This window comes from Trachypithecus francoisi, unplaced genomic scaffold (assembly GCF_009764315.1).
Source record: "Trachypithecus francoisi isolate TF-2019V2 unplaced genomic scaffold, Tfra_2.0 Lachesis_group20, whole genome shotgun sequence".
NCBI lineage: Eukaryota > Metazoa > Chordata > Mammalia > Primates > Cercopithecidae > Trachypithecus > Trachypithecus francoisi.
The window spans coordinates 21,875,504-21,891,549 of NW_022681466.1; the positions used below are offsets into that span (position 1 = coordinate 21,875,504).

Here is a 16,046-nt window from a genome sequence, read left to right on the forward strand (position 1 = left end):
GCAGTAGGCCCAGCAGAGATCCCTGGGACTGGGCAGCAGGGGAGAGGGTGGGGCTGGGGGTGTGGGGAGTGCTCACTGCAGTCCTGCGAGTAATGGCGTCCGAGGGTAAAGGTGAAGGTCGGGGAGGATGGGCTGGTGCCCAGGACAGGGGCCGAGTTCATGGCACTGGAGACCACAGCAGAGGCAGGGACATGCTTGGCTTGGAGGTCAATGCTGGGGCTGGTGGGCTCATCTGTGCACGAGAAGGGAGAGAGGTGTGAAGGCGGAAGAGAGCGGAGCCTGCCTGCCTCACCCCAGCCTTGCCAGCCCCTGTGCCACTTGCCTCCAGGCTCAAACACATCTCAAAGGGTCCTGCTGGCAACATGCCCACTGCCAAGTGTGACTGGCCCACTGTCCAGACTGTGGCCATGGAATCCTTTCCCTCAGGAGTAGGGCTAAGCCACCCTCCTTAGACCGGGCTCCTGAGGACAGAGCCAATATTCCCCCATCAGACTGGGAGCCTCTTGAGGGCAGGAACAGTGTCTCCACCATCAGACTGAGGGCACTCAGAGAGAATGAACTGTGTCTCTCCTCTCAGACCAAGAGCCTCCTGAGGGCAGGGGCAGTGTCTTCCCCATCAGACTGAGAGCTTCCTAAGGTAAGGACTCCCTCATCAGTTGGGGCTCCTCAAGGGGAGAGATTACATCTCCCCCTCAGACAGAGTGTGCTCTGGAAGAAGACACTGCCTCTCCTGGCCACAGCCTAGAGCCTTCCTTACTAACAGAAGGGGCTGTGTCTCTGCTCTACCGAAGGCTGGCTGGGGGAGCCAGGGCTGTGTCTTCCCCTTGCCCCAGGCCTCCACCCTCTCACTGTCTGGTAGGGTGAGCTCACCTCCCATCTCCCGCCATCCCTCTCCATTACCCTGCATCTTGCTCTTTCTCCCTAGCCCTGTCTATCCTGCTCCCTCCTGGGCATCTCATATTCAACAGTCCTGAACTTTCTCCCCCTCTCACTCCCAACCCGGGAATGAGGCACCACCTCCAAGCCTGGCCAGAAACCTGGGCATCACCCAGCCACTCTACGCTCTTGCCTCTCCCTCTCCTGCATCCAGTCAAAGGCAAGGCAATGCTTTCAAAAGCCAACCCCAGTGACTGATGAGACCCTTGGGCCTGAAAGGGTCCTTACAACCCAGAAGGGGGGTCCTGCCTCTCACTTAAGGGTCTTTGCATATTCTATTTCCTCTCCTTGAATATTCTTCCCCTGAGGAACTCTTTCTCATCCTTCACGTCTTAGCCCAAATGTCCTTTCTCCAAGATTCTCACCACAGCCCTTCTCCGAGCCCTTCTCCTCAAGCTCCCTGTCCCACCACATGCCCATCCCAATGGATTGTTCCTGCCTGTCCACCACCCTCTGCTGGACCATCCAGTCCAGGAGAGCATGGGGCCACGCACAGGGCCTGACACAAATATCTGGTGAGTGGATGGAGGGATGGAGGGTGGATGGAAGGGACAAAGAGGGAAAGATACAAAGGGAGGATGGAAGGAAGAGTCAAAAGAAAGAAAGATGGATGAATGGGTGGAAGAAAGGATGGAACAAATGAATGAACAAAAGAAGGTGAGAGAGAGGAAAATAAAGAAGGAAGAATAGATGGATGGATGGATGGATGAATGAATGGAACAAATGAATGAACAAAGGAGGGAGAGGGGAAGGAAAGAAGGAAGGAAGAACAGATGATGGATGGATGGATGGATGGATGGATGGACAGATGGATGGATGGAGAGAGGGAGAAAAGAGTGTATGGTAAGATGCTGGAAGGATAAATGAATGAGAGGTAGGATAGAAGAAAGGATGACAGAAAACAGAAGGAAAGATGGAAGAACAGATGGATGGATGGATGGATGAACAGATGAATGAACTGACAGAGAAACAAGATGATCCCACCAGCATCTAGCCGAGTTCTGCCCATGATAGACAGGCAGATGGGGTACAGCAGGACACAGAAAGCCAACAGCCAAGTCCCCCAGGACAGCCACATGTACCATCACTCACCAATAAAGGGGATGGAAGCCAGAGAGTCTTCAGTGGCGGCCAAAGGGGCCACCTTCCTGCCCAGGCGTTCCCCTCGCCCATTGGCCTCTGGCTCTGGGGACTCGTCACCAAATCCAAGGTTTATCTGTCTTGCGGGGGTCAGCTGAACCTTGCGGCCCGTTGGGGGCTTCTGCCTCAGGACCACCTCATCGCGGCGATCCTCCACAGGAGGCTCCAGGGCCCGGGTGCTGGGTTCCGGCCGTACAACCCTGGGTGGCTCAGAGGCCTCTGGTGGGAACGGTGCAGGGGACTGGGCCAGGTTGAAGGTAGGCAGCCCCCCAAAGGGTGAGTCCCGGAAGGAGAGGGCATGCAGGAGGCCGGTCCGACGCTGGAATGATGGGCTGTAGCTCCGGTAGCCGATGTACCCGAGGTCATCCAGGCCCTGCAGGCCAGGCGGGGGCAGGGCCTGGCGCCCTGGCAGGTCCCGAGTTGGGCAGGCGGGGGTGCGGGCAGACGAACGCTGGGAAGCCCAGCCACACCGCTCAAAGCGGGGTGACACCAGTGCCCCTGGCCCCAGTGCCTCGGCAGAACGGGTGGCCCGGCTCAAGTAGTCATCTGAGCGAGCTCGGCGCCAGCCCTCCTGGCCCAGCTGGCCCAAGGCATCCTGGGAGGTGGAGCAGGGCCACGCGCGGGGGGCAGCCACCTCCTCCAACCGGTCCTGGGAGGCGCTGCGGGCCCGGGGGGCCATGGCTGGGCATTGTCTCTCCCCCGCCCTGCGGGGTACCTGGTTTGACAGCCAGTGTGACAAGGCCTGCTGGCACTCCAGTCTGCTGGGGGGCACCCGGCTGCCAGGCTCCGGGAAGGCACGGGGCGTCCGGGGCTCCGAGGCTAGGTGGGGGAAGGCACCAGGGCTGGGGCGGGGCTGGCTCATCCCCAAGGAAGAGTTGTCTGGGTGGGCACGGGCAGCAGGTGGCACGCAGAGCCCCGGGTCACTCCAGGCAGCAGGACTCCGGGGGTCACTGGGCAGTGCTGAGGTGGGCTCAGGCACCATAGTGGCCCTGGTGGAGGCCCGGGCCGGAGGGGCGTAGGTCTTGCGGGGGTAGCAGATGGGGGGTGGCTCTGGGATGCTGCGGGCCTCTCCAGAATATGGCTCGTTCCCTTTCAGGTAGGCATCCTGGGAGTAGGCCTGGCCGGAGACACAGACAGATGAGCAGGGCCAGACAAGTCCCATGGGGTAGGGGTATGGCAGCCCGAGGAGGTCAAGGAGCCCAGGAGGGGAATGAAGGGAGAGGACCAAGCGGTGGGGGGAACAAGGGGGTGGCACAAGTGGGTGGGGGTGGAAGGGCATGTCCAGGGAGAGAACAAAGAAGAAGCAAGAAGCCTTTGAGACACAGGCAAACTCCAGCAAAAGTGGGATTTTGCTAAGACTATGACAAGGACTGCCTTAGCCACAAACATTCCAGCATCTGTTTCCTAGGGTCCTCCCCCAGTCCTGGCCTCCACCGCCTGCCTGCACCTTATGTCCACCAATGCCCAAAGCTCCTCGGGTGGAGCCGGGAAACCCCACAGAGACCAGTCAAGGTGGCAGATGAGAGAAGAAAGCCGGCTAGGGGTGTGTCCGGGTGGGGCAGAGGCTGGCAGAGCCCAGCTGTCCCTCCATCCCTGGGAATGGGGAGCTGGCTCCTGAGCCACAGGGGTGAAGAGGAGTTTGCCCACCTCCTGCCAGACTTGAAGGAAGGCCCTTGAGCCACCTTCTGCCACCCCTGGGCCTGGAATTTGGCACTGGGAGCTGAGGCTGACGCTGCATTGCTAAGGAGTGACAGGGGCAGCGCCCAGGCCCAGCCAAAAAAGGAGTCAGCTCCCAGGGACAGCGGCCTTGTGGCCTGGGCCCAGCCTGGCCCCTGCTGAGGTGCCCAGGAGCCTAACTCAGGCCAAAGAACCAAAGGGTGGGAGGGTGAAACCAAACACACACACACCACACTACGAGGAGACACCGGAAGATACACACCCAGAGACACTCACACACACACACACAGTAAAACACAATGAAACACACACACATAACTACACCTCCAGTCCCAGGCACAAACATCATGTGCCGAGGACAAGCTAAACCACACCCCCGCACACTCAGCCCCTCCAGCTGGCACAGGGGGCGGCACACACATACCTCTCCCTCCTGCCATCCTGCCGTCTCCCCAGGCTCCCGGTATCATCACAGCGGCAGCAGCATCCTAGCCCGCCTCTGCCCGCCCCCAGCTCTAACTCCCCCAGTGACCACTGCGTCGCCCTGGCCAGGGCCTCTGGTCCCCCTCCGTCTGCCCTCCCTGCGGCTCCCCCTCACCCCCACCCGGCTCTCTCTCGGCTGGCTGGCGGGAGGAGGAGGGAGGAGAGGATGGGTGTGGAGGGGCCTCGCCGCGTCGGTGGTGGCGTCAGCAGCTGCCGAGGCCCGATTGGCCTCCAGCCTTGGCTCCCAACCACAGGAATGCCTGGGCCCCACCCTCCGGCTGGCGGAGATGCGGGGACCAGTGGAGGCCCCCAGATGCTGACATCTGGGGCTGCCAGCCCACCCCAGCCTGGGCAGAAGAACTGGAGGCTGCTGCCCTTCCCACTCCTTGCCCCTGCCAGCTGGAGAGAGTGGGGGACATCCTAGGGTCCCGCCCTGTCACCTCCCCATAGCTGGCCTCGCCTCAGCCTGGGGGAGCTGTACAGGCAGGGCCTTGAGACTTGGGGTGAGCGGTCTATCTCAGAGCCCCCCTTCCTTCCTTCCTCTCCCCAGGAAGAGCAAGGGGACAATCAAGGTCAGGGGTGGAGGTTTCCAGAGGGGCATCGTGCCAGGCATGGCACTGTGATTACAGTGATTACGAGAGTGCGTCCAAAGCAGAAACCAGCACAGGGGCTCCCAGGGCCTCCCCAGGCACAGTGACATCAGGGGCAAGTAAGCCGCCATCTGGCTGGGACCCATGAGACCAGGGAGGTGGGCACTGGACAGAGAGGACAGCCCGGGGCTCCGGGCACAAAGAGGCAGCGTGTAAGTGTGGGCGTGTGTGTGAAAGGGCATGCTTGGGAGTGCAGGGCCTGCTTCGTGCAGTGTCTGGGCCACGCTCTCTGTGTGTCAGGCTATATGCTGTCTTCTAGGTATGCTGAGGTGACGAATGTATAAATTCGGAGTCCTGTAACACGGGTGGACACATGCGCTGAGATGGGCAGGAGGATGCCATGGTGTTTGCAGGCATACATGCTGTGATAGTGGGGCGTGGGTGTATAGTTGTGGAGAGGTCCGAGTATGCGAGGTACTATGCTGTTCGTACTGCAGGGAGCCAAGGGGCTGGTGAGTGTTTCATGTTTTAATGTTTGTGGGTGTGTGTTGTGGTGCATTTCGCTGTGTGAGGGTGAACTGTGGCAGTGGGTGCTTGTGTGGTTGTCTCTACTGTGGCACATGACTGGTGCTGTGTGTGTGTTGTGGTGTGCTTCGTGCTATACAGAGGGTGGGACTGTGGGGCTGTGCTCTGTGGCTGTGTACCTGCGTGTGCTGCTTGGGTACTGCGTGGTGCAGTACTCAGGGCCAAGCGGGGAGGGGATGCAGGGAACAGGCATCTCTCCTAAGAGCTGACAAGAACATGCCAGGCTGGTGAAGCCTGCTGGGCCACCCTCCTTCCAGATACCCTGGCAGGAATCCTGCCTGCCAAGGCCAGGACTCCTTCTCCCCCAGCACAGAGCAGCTCCGAATGAAGCAACAACCAGCCCCAGCCCAGGAATGGGCTTGGCATCCCCAACTGGGCAACGCCGGCCTGCGCCCTCCCAACACTTCCTTCTCTGCCTCCCAGAGGAGCCGGTGCTGCCCCAGGGCTCAGGGGTCTCCTCTCAGGCTGCAGGGGCCGGACTCACCAGCTGGAGGATGTCCTCGTCCTTGGGCATGATAGATAGCTCCAGAGTGTCATCGCTACAGAGACAGGCAGAGAGTCAGGCTGGGCCAATGAACAGGGTCTGGGAGGAAGGGATTCTGGTCTCCAGGGCACTCCCAGGGCAAAGGGGCGGGGAGATAATATGGGACACGGGGTCAGCGGCACTCACCTATTCTGGATCAGAGCTATGACCTGAGAGTAGGTCTTCCCAATGACGCTTTCCCCATTCACCTTTACCAGCCGATCTCCTGGGGACAAGGAGTGCATGACTGGTGATCAAGGGGCATCAAAGGCCCCATCTGAGAACCCCTGTACCAGGCATGGCTAACACTGTGGGGATAGGAGCCTCCCCAACACCTGGATCCGAGAATCAAATCTTAGCCAGAAGGTAGAAAGTAGAGCCCAGGTAACTGGGACAGCTCACCTGTGCGAAGCCCTGCCCTGTGGGCAGGGCCGTCTTCCTTCACATTCTTGACAAAGATGGTGTCCATGGGCTCCAGGCGGTGCCGGGGGGAGGGTCCTGGTGGGCATCAGCCAGGTTAGCTGGGGGTGGCTGCTGAAGGTCACACCCATGCACAGCTACACACACAGGGGACACACACTCAGAGAATGATCGCACTCGCCCGGTCACAAACATGCATAGGCCCACACATCCACAGGGACACTGGGCAGGCCCATAGAGGCACAGAACCCGACAGGAGGACACAGACCTGGGAGAATGAAAACCTATGAGGACACACCGTAAACACCTCCTGTGTCCTCTTTATGTGCTAAAACTACACTAAAAAGGATGAACAGGCCAGGCGCGGTGGCTCACACCTATAATCCCAGCACTTTGGGAGGCCAAGGCGAGTGGATCACTTGAGGTCAGGAGTTCGAGACCAGCCTGGCCAATATGATGAAACCCCGTCTCTACTAAAAATACAAAAATTAGCTGGGTGTGGTAGCACGTGCGCCTGTAATCCCAGCTACTCAGGAGGCTGAGGCAGGAGAAACACTTGAACCTGGGAGGCAGAGGTTGCGGTGAGCCGGGATTGTGCCACTGCACTCCAGCCTGGGTGACAGAGCAAGACTCTGTGTCAAAAAAAAAAAAAAAAAAAAGCTCACGCCTGTAAGCCCAGCACTTTGGGAGACTGAGATAAACAGATCATGAGGTCAGGAGTTCAAGACCAGCCTGGCCAACATGGTGAAACCCTGTCTCTACTAAAAAATACAAAAAGTAACCAGGTGCGGTGGTGGGCACCTGTAACCCAGCTACTCAGGAGGTTGAGGCAGGAGAATTGCTTGAACCCGGGAGGTGGAGGTTGCAGTGAGCCCAGATCGCACCACTGCACTCCAGCCTGGTTGATAGAGCAAGACTCCATCTCAAAAAAGAAAAAAAAAAAGGATAAACAAGCACAGCCCTTGTCCTTCCAGAGCTCCCTGTCCAGTGGGGGAGGCAGATTCTCACATTCACAGGTGCACACACAAGTCACAAAACAGAGGAAAGGGCGCCATACAAGAGGCCATAACAGTTCTTTTTTTTTTTTTTTTTTGAGACAGAGTCTCGCTCTGTCACCCAGGCTGGAGTGCAGTGACCGGATCTTGGCTCACTGCAAGCTCCGCCTCCTGGGTTCCTGCCATTCTCCTGCCTCAGCCTCCCGAGTAGCTGGGACCACAGGCACCCGCCACCTCGCCCGGCTAGTTTTTTTGTATTTTTTAGTAGAGACGGGGTTTCACCGTGTTAGCCAGGATGGTCTCGATCTTCTGACCTCGTGATCCGCCCATCTCGGCCTCCCAAAGTGCTGGGATTACAGGCTTGAGCCACTGCGCCCAGCCGAGGCCATAACAGTTCTGAAGACACGTGGCAGGGTCAGACGCCCTCCTCGCAGGGATGCCCACTCCCAGAGACCCAGCAAGACACCTAATGTTCACATCCCTCACCTCCTCCTTTCCCCAGGCTCAGGGGCTCCAAAGCAGAGGTCCGAGGCCCCTAGGATGGGCACAAATTGCATTGCACCCCAACAAAGTTCCTCTGCTCCCAAGTGCTGCTAACTCTAAGCTAACAGAGAAATGGGCCTGCTCTAGGCCAGCTGGCTCCTCCCCCACCACGGCCACTGGATGGGGATGCAGGAGTGTCCTATGGCTGCCCAGCAGAAGCCCCAGTGGCGGAGCAGGAAGGCTGCCAGAGAAGGCGCTCTGCCTTTAAATACCCTGGGAGCCTGGGTGTCCGCCAGGGGCCTCTGGGGAGCAAGGGCCACAGCAAGGGGAGTCAGGCTCACATCGTAGGAGAGAAAGACCTTGGGGCCCCCTGACTTCCACCAGGACCCTACTGTCTCCACCTCCAAGGACAGCCTTTGCTCAGCATTCCCACCACCAGCCCCCAGGCCCTGCAGCCCTGCCTTTTTCTAGGCTGGGAGCAGCTTGAGGGCAGGGGCCAGGAGCAGACACCCATCTGCTCCCCAGAGTGCCGCCCATAGTGTGCTGAGCTCAGCAAACTTCTGTTAAGGAAATGTCCAAGGGAGACAAATGTGAGAAAAGAAGGGGGGAGAACAGAGAGAGTGAGGAAGAGGCGCCCAGAGCGGGCCAGACCCGGGCACAGACAGGAACAAAGGCAGGAACAGGAGTCAAGGGAGGAGGACACAGAAAAGGACAGGCAGACTTGGCGGGGACAAGGAGAGATAGGAGCTGGAAGATGAGTCCCCGTGCAGGTCCAGCACCCACCAGTCCTCCCTTACCTCCTCCACGGCCTCCATTCTCTTCCTCCTGCAGGGAACAGAAGGGTGGGTGTTGGCCTCAGTCCAGCCCTCAGCAGCCAGGGGTGGCCCAGCTCCAGTGGGCAGGGCCCCTTCAGGTTCCCGCCACCCCTTATCTCCTCCCAAGTAGCCCAGCAGGGGAGGGTGCGGGAGGGGTGTCCAAGGGGCACCAGGTCCCAAGCCAAGTTCCCCAGTGACATCCCACCACCCCAGCACCCTAACCATCGGGGAACCCACAATCCAGCAAGTGACCCAAGACCCCTTCCCTGGGGGAGCTCCCAGCCCAATGCGGGAGGCATCACATAGGCTCACACACACAGAAGACCTGGGCAGTCACAGATAGGCGCATGACAAGCGCAAACTACAGCTATCGGCTCCAGGGAACGCCAAGGGGAAGCCTGATTAGAGTCCTCCTGGGGAGGGGACTCAAAGGCATCTGAGGGTGGCGGGGAGAAGGCATTGTGGACGATGAAGGCGGGGCATGCAGATGCCGGCTGGCAGGGATAAGTGCTCACAGCACACCAAGGGCTGAATCGCTGAGTTAAAGGAGAAAGTCAACAACTGCAAGTGACAATACTCAGGCTAAAGCACTCAGGCTTACAGAACAGAAAGAGGGAGCCAATGGAAGTTCTTTTGTGGGAGAGAGTGGAGGTAAAAATGCCAGTTAGGGGAGAAGATTCTGGCACCTGGGTGCAGGGTATCAAGGGGACCCACTGGAAGGCCTCTGGGATCACCCTGGTAGGTGATGGCGCTAGACTTGGGCGGGGAACGAGGAAGGAGAACATGGAGGTCAGAGGAACAGGCTCAGCCAGCTGGATGTGGCATTTTAGAGCTGGATCGGACCTTCAGCGTCATCTCTTCTAACTCTCTCCACACATGTATCCATTGTACAGCTCACCGGGCAAGGTGTGTTCAAGGCCACTCAGACTCAGTGGCAGAGCCAGGGCTGGAACCCAGGCCTCTGTGGCACCCCAGTGAGGACAGGGTGGGTCACAAGAAGGCTGTTGGGCCCTTCTTGGGAGCAAGCACTCTGCCCCCGTCCTCCCATGTGGGGTGCACTCCAGCTGATGCAAACTGACAGCACTGTGAGCGGGTGGCAGAGGCAGACGGATGCATTTGGACGGCTGAGCTCCCTGCAGGCTCCCAGGCAGCAGCATGAAGGACGGGAGAACATAGCCTCCTCCCGCCTCCAGGCCAAAGGCCCCTCCCAGCCCTGGGCAGGTTCTGGAAAGGAGAAGCAGCCTGTCCCTGGCTGTCACCCTTCAGCAGGGTCCCCTGAGAGAAGGTGCTGGGGGCAGAAGGAGGGGCATTCTGGGGAAAGAGTGAAGGAAGTACTGGTGTTTCTGGAGAACTAAGGGGCTGGTGTCCTTGGGCATGAAGGAGGGGTCTGTGCTCCCTCCACACACCATCAGCACCCACTTATGTTCTTAAGCACAGCTGTAGCCAATGAGAACAGTTATGCAGGAGCCCCAGAGCTTCCGGCATGCATGTGAGAGCTGCAAGTTACATGTACACATGACATGTATTTGCAGACACTATATGCACACATAGAGAGATACACACATGTATGTCCATGGCCAGCACGTGGTGCACACAGAGAGACATGCGAGCACACGAACACAGACAGTGAAGTCCCCTGTTTGGTTCTCTGATAAGTGGGACCAAGGGAGAGTCCCCCAATAGCTAGCTGTGCAGGCAGATCCCAGCCCTAGGGAAAGTGGATAGAGGGGTTCATTGACTCCAAAATCAATGTCTCCTCCCTGCTGGAAAAGAAGTGGGAATGGGAGCAGAGCCCTAGTGGGGAGCTCTGGTTGCTCCCTGGGGCCCCTTCTGTCTCCTTCCCACACTTCTGCTTTGCTGTCAGGGAGCCCGCCCCCTAGCTCACAGCCTTGGATTGGGGTCAGGACCCTGGGTTCCTGGACTCGGAGAACACAACGTTTACATTAGGGCAGGAAGGACTCTGAGGGGTCAAGTTGATAAATGTCCTCAGGTTCCAGCAGGAGAAATGGAGCCCGGAGATGGGGAGGCGGCCCCAAATTCACAATGAGTGAGGAGTTGTCCCAGGACTGGAACTCTGGGCTCCTGTGTCCCAGCCTCGGTCTCTTTCCAGCACACTGAGCTGTCACCAGCAGGGACCAGGGCTGTGCTGGGAGGGCTTCCACAGGAGTGCTAGGCCCCTGAGAGCTCACGCTGGAGAGGAGAGAAGCAGCCCCAGCTCAGAAGCAGCTGGTAGATCAGGAGTCCCAGGAACTCCCAGACATGTTCGCCTGCCAGAGACGAGCATCTGGGGGTGTGAGGTAAGCATCCTGGCTGCCCACCTGCAAGGTCCTTGCCCTGCACCAGCCACCCCTCCTGGTCTCCTGAGAAGACCCAGGCCACAGTGATTAAAGTGTTTGTCCATGGTCACACAGTGCAAACCACCCAGCCAAGGCTGGCACTGCCTCCCTGCAGTCCTCCTCCCCAGGCCACAGCAGAAGGGAGTCAGGCCGGACCCCAGGAAGGACCCCTTCTCTGAGAGGGTCAAAGGACCATGAAGGGGACTGGCACAAAAGAGTCTCCCTCCCCCATGAAAGCTTCCTCAGACCAAGCCAGGGCAGTGGCATACCTTCAGGCTACAGTGCACGGCCGACTCGGGCGGGTACACGATGAAGTGGCGCAGAGTGAAGCCAAAGCCGTCCTGGGGACTTTTGTGCAGCAGCAGCGTCCTCGGCCCCTGCCAGGGGAAGGGGCGCCTAGGAGAGCACCCATCTCTTGGGCCCAGTGGCAGCTGTGGGAGACAGGGAGGCCAGGCTGAGCGCCCGTGTTGCTGACACTTCTGGCTGTTGGCACCACCTCCTGCAGCCCACAGGACCGGAGGGGCACCGAAAGGGGTCTTTCGTCCTAGGGTTGCTAGGCACCCTCCCTCCCCTGACCTCCTCCTCATCCCTTCCTTCCTCTCCCACCTTCATCAGCCCAATAGCTTTTTCCTTCTTTCCTTTACACTCAGTCCCCTCATAATGTCTTTGCCTTCAGGAAAATAACTCACTAAAACAAGTTCATTCAGTTCAGTTCAGCTGAGTTCAGCAAATGTTCACTGAGCACCTACTATGTGCAGGACCCTGGATACATAGCCTTCCTGCCCAGTGCCTGTCGTTGTCTTAGCTCATGCACAATCTCACACACGCACATGCACACATACATGCACTCCCAGACAGACACATACTTATGCAGACACAGCCACAGCCACATACACTCATGCAGATGGAACATACCGCAAACATACAGACAAGCATGTGCAAATGTGCAGACACACAGATACACACACATGAGTACACATGTGCACACTTATGTAGACACATAGATATGCACAGAGTTGCACAGAATCAAAGTCCTGCAGACACAACGCACATACAGATGCATGCACATGCATCACAGACATGCAGATACACACAGGCACAGCAGACCGGTACACACGCATCCTTCAAGAACAGCAGCAGGAACACAGGGGGGACCAAGAACCAAGAGGGAGTGGACTGGACATCAGACACCTGAAGGGACTTCCTGAGGCTCCAAAGCCCAGCCCAGAGGCCTGACTGGTTCACCAGAAAGGCTGGGGGTGGCTGGGCCGGTGGCTCACACCTGTAATCCCAGCACTTTGGGAGGCCAAGGTGGGTGGATCACCTGAGGTCAGATCGAGATCAGCCTGGCCAACAGGGTGAAACCCTATCTCAACTAAAAATACAAAAATTAGCCAGGCATGGTGGCTGGCGCCTGTAATCCCAGCTACTCAAGAGGTTGAGGCAGGAGAATCGCTTGAACCCGGGAGGCAGAAGTTGCAGTGAACTGAGACTGCACCACTGCACTCCAGCCTGGGCGACAGAGCAAGACTCTGTCTTAAAAAAAAAAAAAAAAAAAAGGCCGGGAGTTTCAGAGACACTAAGCCCCCTGTCAGACCTCCCAAAATTCTTGGGAGTCTCCAAGATGATGTGGCAGAGGGTGTCTGAAGACAAGAGTTTGGAGGGGCACATAGGTCTGTTTCTGGGGCAAGAAGCAAAACAGATAGTGCCTGAGAGAGGGCTCCCTTTGGGAAACAGAGAGGGAAGGCGGGTGACAGGAGGGTATTAGATAGATGGTGCTCATGGGGAAGATGGGAGCCACGGGGAAGCTGCCTCGCTTTGAAAAGCCAAGAGGCCCCCTAGAGGACTCTTAAATCCGTAACATCACATGGCCTAACCTCTATGTTGTCAATAGTCCAAGCCCCTCAGAGGGCAAGAAGCCCCCACCACCAACACTCCTCACTCCCCTCAACTCCTCATTAGTTCTGGAGCGAGGAGTTCCCACTTCACTAGCAACATCCCCTTTTGTCCCCTTGTCATAGCTGGAGAAAGCTCAAAAACATCTACCACTCAAATGTCCTGATGCCAAGTTCATTCATGGACTATCTACCCTCCTGTCCACGCACACAGTGGAGGGAGACAGCTGCCCTCTGCAAAGGATTTCCGCATAAGGGAGAGCCTGGCTGCTGTCGAGCAGGCCTGGGGAAGAGGCTAGATCCTCCAGTCTCAGAAGATTAAATAAAAATGTGACACAGACAATAGGCAATAGGCCTGCTTCATACAGCCCCAGGGGATAGAGCCAGGTGGAGTATGCAAGAGGCTGAGTGGAGCTCCAGGCAAGGGAGACAGACCATTCTAGACTGTTCTAGTCCTATACAGTCTGGAAAACTACCCAGATGAGGCTATGAGTGCCCCCTACCAGACAGGCGCCTCGCAAAAGCTGGAAGACCCCCAGTCCAGAAGGCCTCAGCAGGGGTTCTGACATCAGGGGTAGTCCAGCATCTTCCACTTGTAGCTTCAGCCTAGCCTCTCCCATGGTGCCCTGCACCCCCATGGGGGCCTGGGGAGCCCAGAGGAGAAAATTCTCTGGGAATTCTGCTGAGGTCTGAAATCCCCCGGATTTCCCATCTCTGCTGACCTGGCAAGGAACTGATCAGGGAGTGAAGAGGGTCTGGGGATCCCCTCACCAACTGCCCTCTCCTACCAGAAGCCCCTGCTCCTCCCCAGTGTGGGCTGCCCCCTGCCTGTCCCCCACCCAGGCTCAGAACTGAAGCTGTTTGCAGGGCCCATTGTTTTGCTACTGTCCTGGATTAAGGTTCAAGCTACCAGCTGCCCCAGTGACGAAAAGTGACTGGGACAGGTCCCCGCACGCCCCCGCCCCTCCCCCAGCACACATCCTGCCTGGAGCTGCCAGCTGCCTGGGGGGATGCTCCCTGGGAGGGCCTGCATGTAATCCAGGGCAGGAGGCATGCCTTCCTCTCCAGGTCCTCTCCTTACCAAGCACTACCAGCATTCCCTCCCTTATCTCTGCCTCTCCCTTTCCTCTGTTCCTTCCTTCCAGTCCCCTTCCTCCCACCTCTTCCAACTAGGCTCTTGAGAATGTCAGCCACCACACAGGCACAGCTACCACACCCCTGCTTGAAGAGGAGACATCAGGACACCCAACAAGAGCCACAGCTGGCATCACCCCTGTGGGAAGTTCTTCCTTAGGTTTAACCTCAATCCTTCATGCTATTATACATGCATGTTTCCTCTCCTCCCCTGTGATCTGGGACAGAACTGAGTCTTGTGCTCATCTTGAGGTGGGGGAGGTGATAGGTGCAAAAACAGAGAAGAAGCCATTGATAACAACTAGAAAGGTGCACAACTCACACACACAGAGCTCTGCCTCTCTGACTTAGGTACAGAGACAAGGGGACTGAGAGGGAGTCGCTCAGGGGACACAGGGACATTGCTGATTAAATTCTCCTGGACTGGATCTATTTCCAAACAGTCCCACCCTCATGTCAGGAAAGAAAGAGACATCCAAAAATATCAGCTGATGGTGACAGCAGGGCAGACGGCCTTAGGCCACAAATTAGGCAGAGGTGGACACGTGGTGGGTTGGCAGCACCAGGAACTAGAACCCAGGAGCCCTGCTCCTCCCCCCCGGGAGCATAAAGAGGTCATTGCAGGGAGCAGTGTTTAGGCCGGGCATGGCGCCCACTGTGACTCACACCCTACCAGCCTGGTCCATCTCGGATATCAGAAACACAGCAGTCCCCCAGCCCAGCCCTGTCAGCCCTGAGAGCACTCACTACCTGCAGGGGCCCGTCCGCCACTCAGCCTCCTCTGCCCACTAGGAAACCCTCGTGTGCTGTGTCCAGGTCCCCTACCAGGGATGGGGTGGGTCGTGTGCCCTGCTCCATTCAGTGGTACCTCTGCCTGCCTCGGACTCAGGGTCCCTGCCCGCCCACACCCTCTGGGATTCTTAGAAGCCCCAGCGTCTCTTCAAACGCTCTGGTCCCTTCCATCCTTCCACTGCCTGGAAACCGAGAGGGCTGAGCCCTCTGGAGGCCTCGACCCAGACTGGGGGTTGTCATCCCAGAAGCCCTGGCAGAGCTCCCAGCCACAAATCCTGCCACCCTCAGCCCCGTCTCTCAAGCGCCTCCCTCACTCCCCGCTCCAGGGGCATCAGTCCTGGAATGCAGGGCGCACACAGCTCAAAGGCCGCAGGGAGTTGGTGACCCAGTCCCACTCAGACCCCGACAAGTCCTGCCCCGGCCCCGGCCCCGCGGCGCTCACCCTGGCCCGGCGCGGCCCGGGCGCGCGGCGGTCGCTGTGACTGAGGCAGGGCAGCCAAAGACAGCGCGGTTCTGGGGCGCTGCAGTCCACACCGACGGCGCGCTCCCAGCGCCAGCCCCCGGACCCCGCGCGCTCCACGCGCCACACGGCGCTGCCCACCAGCTCCGCGGCCGGCGGGGACTCCCAGGTCCGGCCACCGCCCCGGCCCCAGTATGCCCCAGGCCGGGCTTCCGGAGCCGCGTGCGCCGCGCGGGGGCCCGTGGCCGCTGCTAGGCGCCCGGTAGACGGCGTCCTCAACCGCCCGGGCGGCCGGCGGGCCCCGGGGGTCCCCGCCCGTCCCCCGGAACCGCGGGCCCTGGGCCCGGGGGCCCCGAAGGGACTGACGGCCCGCGCGGACGGCGGCAGGACGGCTGCAGCGGCTCCGCGCCTCCCGCGCCTCCCGGCTGAAGGCGCCGGAGCCGCGACACGCCCGCGAATCGCGCAGGGCTGACGCCTCCCCCTCCGGGGCGGCCCCTGTCCGCGGCCGCCCAGATCCCACACTCACACCCCACACACCAGGGCACTACACAGTCCCTCACACGACCACACCCTCGCACCCTCACACGCAGACAGCAGCCCTCGACCCAGACATGCACTCTTCCCCAGCCCGCACACCTTGCACCCTTCCAGCACACACACACACACACACACACACACACGCATACACGCGCACATCTGCCCCATGCACCCAGAGAAACAGTCACACATGCTCCAGGTGCCCCTCACTCTGCTTCACACCCTACCCACTCTGTACAGACCGG

General features: G+C 58.9%; 1 protein-coding gene across 7 annotated transcripts in view; it reads right to left on the minus strand.

Moving 5' to 3' along the window:
* ARHGAP23 (Rho GTPase activating protein 23) overlaps window positions 1-16,046 on the minus strand; it is a 96,764-nt gene that overhangs the window by 44,267 nt on the left and 36,451 nt on the right. For 5 of the 7 annotated variants that reach the window (XM_033183262.1, XM_033183265.1, XM_033183261.1 and 2 more), the window contains exons 2-8: window positions 11,253-11,414; window positions 8,630-8,657; window positions 6,337-6,432; window positions 6,082-6,160; window positions 5,896-5,950; window positions 2,029-3,193; window positions 77-232 (exon numbers count right to left, since the gene is read on the minus strand). In XM_033183262.1, coding sequence (XP_033039153.1) covers window positions 77-232; window positions 2,029-3,193; window positions 5,896-5,950; window positions 6,082-6,160; window positions 6,337-6,432; window positions 8,630-8,657; window positions 11,253-11,414 — 1,741 coding nt within the window. Of the gene's footprint in view, window positions 1-76; window positions 233-2,028; window positions 3,194-4,177; window positions 5,178-5,895; window positions 5,951-6,081; window positions 6,161-6,336; window positions 6,433-8,629; window positions 8,658-11,252; window positions 11,415-15,246; window positions 15,707-16,046 lie in introns of those variants that run through there. The other 2 variants (XM_033183263.1, XM_033183266.1) reach the window with 2 other exon arrangements.